At 53.3% G+C, this 3,473-nt stretch overlaps 1 protein-coding gene across 1 annotated transcript; it reads right to left on the reverse strand.

Moving 5' to 3' along the window:
- On the reverse strand, nt 386-2,258 carry LOC8073815 (protein BZR1 homolog 4). The gene is made up of 2 exons (XM_002453531.1): nt 1,944-2,258; nt 386-1,276 (listed from the first exon to the last, which is right to left on the reverse strand). The coding sequence occupies exons 1-2, from the start codon at nt 2,256-2,258 to the stop codon at nt 386-388; spliced, it is 1,206 nt and encodes a 401-aa protein (XP_002453576.1).

Genomic DNA, 3,473 nt, shown 5'->3' on the forward strand with positions numbered 1-3,473 from the left:
GACTTGGCATATTTGCCAAGTGAAGGGGAAATTTTGTCAATCTCACATAATTGCCAGGTAGGTTTGCCAACTTGTTGGAGGCTGTTTTTTTTGTGGTTTTGGCAAAAATCCTAGAATGCCAAGTACTTTTAGCAAACTGTCGGTATTAGTAATAATTAAGATAGGCTAAAGTTACGATGAGATACTAAGATAGATAGTAATAAGATAGATAATAAGATAGGCTAAAGTTAAACACCAACACCCAACAGTCTTTGGTGAAGTTAAATTATGACCACGCCGAGTGCCTGATGAGTCCCTACCCTACTATATATAAAGATAGCTTCATTCCCAATCAGCTCATGCGCGCATCGTCTTGTTGCAGCAGCGGCTCGATCAATCGGTGAGCTCAAGCGCGGTCCTTGCGCGTCGCCGCGTTCCCCAGGGTGAGCTCCAGGCCATCCTCCTCGTCGGCGTTCTTCTCGGTCATCACGTCCTCCTCCCTCGCGCCCGCCTGCTCCCCGCCGCTCCTGCGGAACGAGAACCCGAGCGGGGACAGCAGCGCGCCACCGCGGCCCGACATCAGCGCGCCACCGCGGCCCGACATCAGCGCGCCACCGCGGCCACGGATCGCGGCCGACGCCCCACTTCTGCTGCGTCCCGGCAGCGGCGGGAGCATCCAGGGCTTCCAGCCAGAACCAGATGCAGAGCTCCCGGCACCGAGCGACGACGCGCCGGACGCCACGAAGCTGCTGCTGTACGCCGCTGCCTGTTTGTTGGCCGCGGCGTTGGATATTTGGAACCCCGCCAGCAGGCTCACCGGGTCGGGGCCGGGGGTCCGGCCATTGACGGTGCTCATTAGCGGCGGGGTGGAGGTCTGGAAGGAGAAGCGGCTGGCGCCAGCACCCGTGGCCCACGGAGGCGGCGGCAGCACGTTGGAGTTGGAGGCCGAGGCCCTCGCCGAGCTTGGCGGCGGGGAGGAGTAGCGCGACATCTTGCGGAGGCGCAGCGGGGACGAGGGCGCGGAGCCGTCCTGCGGCGTCGCCGGCGCCTTGGAGTTGGAGGAGCTCGCGAAGAAATTTGGGTACGAGTTGTCGCTGAGCTGCTTGGACTGGTTCTTGAGCCACGCCGGAATTGGGTCGGACGACCCGCCGCTGCCACCGCCGCCGAGCATGATGCCGGAGGGTGACGACGCCCGGGTCAGGCTGTAGGAAGCTCCGCCTGGGTTCTTCACCGGAGCCGGAGCAGACCCGCCGATGTCGGCCATGTGCTGATCACCTGCCCGATCAGGCTTGGGTCCCTGAATAAATAAACACAAAACGAAAGCCGATCGAAAGATATCATATCAGTGAACATATGATAGACATGCATTCATGCACGCGAAAAATGTGCAATCGCAAGGCATTGTAAAAGCAAACGACAACACGGGTTTTCTGTCCCTGAACACACATCCGTTATTCCGTTTACAGTCGACATTACGTACGACTAACGACTGAACGAAGCAGCAGCATCAGAACACGCATGGAGAGTAAAACACAGATCAAGAACAAGGACGACAACACAATCTGCAGGCATGGTGCTGTAAGTCTGTAACGTGACATGCATGGTAGCACAGCTACCTTTCGTCAGAGCCGTGGCTGCACTGCAGTGGATAGCTGCTCATCCAATCTTGTTGGAAAGGCAGGCTAGGCAATGGAACAGCAGTCGATATAGCTAGACGACAACTTGACAAGCAACTGTACGGGATCGAAAATAATGAAACAAATTTTGGAGTTTTGCTACAAAAGTACAAACAAAAGCGGAAAAGAGAACTGTCGACGATACTACACTACACACGCAGCGCAGCTCGATTGGCAAAGCGAAGCGAAGCAGGACGACGACAAGAACAATATTGGGAAAAAAGACGGCGGCGCGCGGCGACGACCACGGAACACACACAGCTAGCGCGCGAGAAAACGCATGGGTACCTTGCGGTAGGTGGTGCCGTCGGCCTCGACGGTCCAGCCGGCCTCCTCGCAGAGCGCCATGAGCACGTTGTTGTTGTCGCAGTGCCTGGGGAGGGCGTAGTTGCCGTACAGGCGCAGCCCGGCGAAGATCCTCCGCGCGATCACCCGGCGACAGCGCTCCCGCTGCCGGTTGTTCTCCCGCTCACGCCACGACGGAGCCCGCACCGCCGCCGCCTGCTTCCCGTCCCCGTCCCCGTCCCCTGCGGCCCTAGCCCATGCCTCATCACCCCCACTACTCCCTCCGGCCGCTCCTACTCCTCCTCCCTTCATCCCCATGCCTCTCCACCCAGAGCTCAGCTCGCTCGCTCGCTTGCTAGTGATGACGAATTGAATCTGCTGTGTTGCTGGCCGTGGACTGTGGTGGTGGTGGTGGTGATGCATTGGCGGCCGGCGGGCCGGGGCACCTTTATATAGGCCGCCACTGGTAACTGGCAGGACAGCGATTTTACCATTATGCCCATGAGACAACTGGACATGATGGCCAAGGAGCAGGAGGGACACCTTTGGGAATTGCATAAGGTGCCTATTGCAGCAGTGGCAATTTTTAGCGGTGGTGTATTTGCCTTAATGACATGCCAAGAATGGATGACAAGGAGTGATCATGTTAGAGTAAACATAGATGATTGCTAGTTTTAGGAGAGCTGTATTCATTATGGTATATAAACTATATGGGGCTGGCCGGTGGTGCCCTGTGAAGGTTAAAACATAGATGGTTGCTCATCCAGGTCCGGACCTGCTTATCGTCATCGAGCGGCTGCTGATGCACTAGCACCACGTCTGTCTTTCCCACTGGGTTGTGCCTGTTGGGTTTAGTCCTTGCCACGGTTGTGCAACCATCGAGTATGGCCTTGTTTAGTTCATGAATGAAAAAATTTCGCGATACTGTAGCACTTTTGTTTGTTTGTGGTAATTATTGTGCAACCATAGACTAACTAGGCTCAAAAGATTCGTCTCGTCAATTTCGACCAAACTGTGCAATTAGTTTTTATTTTCATCTACATTTAATACTCCATACATACGTCTAAAGACTTGATGTGACGGAGAATCTTGAAAAATTTTAGGATTTTGGGTGGAAGACACGTGCGGCCAGCGGTCGCACAACCGTGAAGTAACTCCAAATACGTGCGAGTTTACTTAACTCTAGATACATGCAGATTTGGTTCACTAAAAAGTCATTATATTTTACGTGCATGTTTGGATGGTTTTCCGAGGCAATAGCAACGCACTCCTTGACAAAATGACGGCAGTAACGGAGACTAGAGGGGCAAAAGTGTCACCACTTCTACTTCGATGTGGAGTTACCGAAAATAATTGTTTCTTTTTAGTATTCAACGAAGATCTATGTTACTATGCATGGTTATATGTATTACAAAACATGCACAAGCACGGCAGTTTCATATACATTCATGCGACAGAGAATCATAACGACACGTGTGTATGCACGTGCATATTATAATGCAAAAAGATTGTTTCTAGAATCAAATGATGTCA

Source organism: Sorghum bicolor, chromosome 4 (assembly GCF_000003195.3).
Source record: "Sorghum bicolor cultivar BTx623 chromosome 4, Sorghum_bicolor_NCBIv3, whole genome shotgun sequence".
NCBI lineage: Eukaryota > Viridiplantae > Streptophyta > Magnoliopsida > Poales > Poaceae > Sorghum > Sorghum bicolor.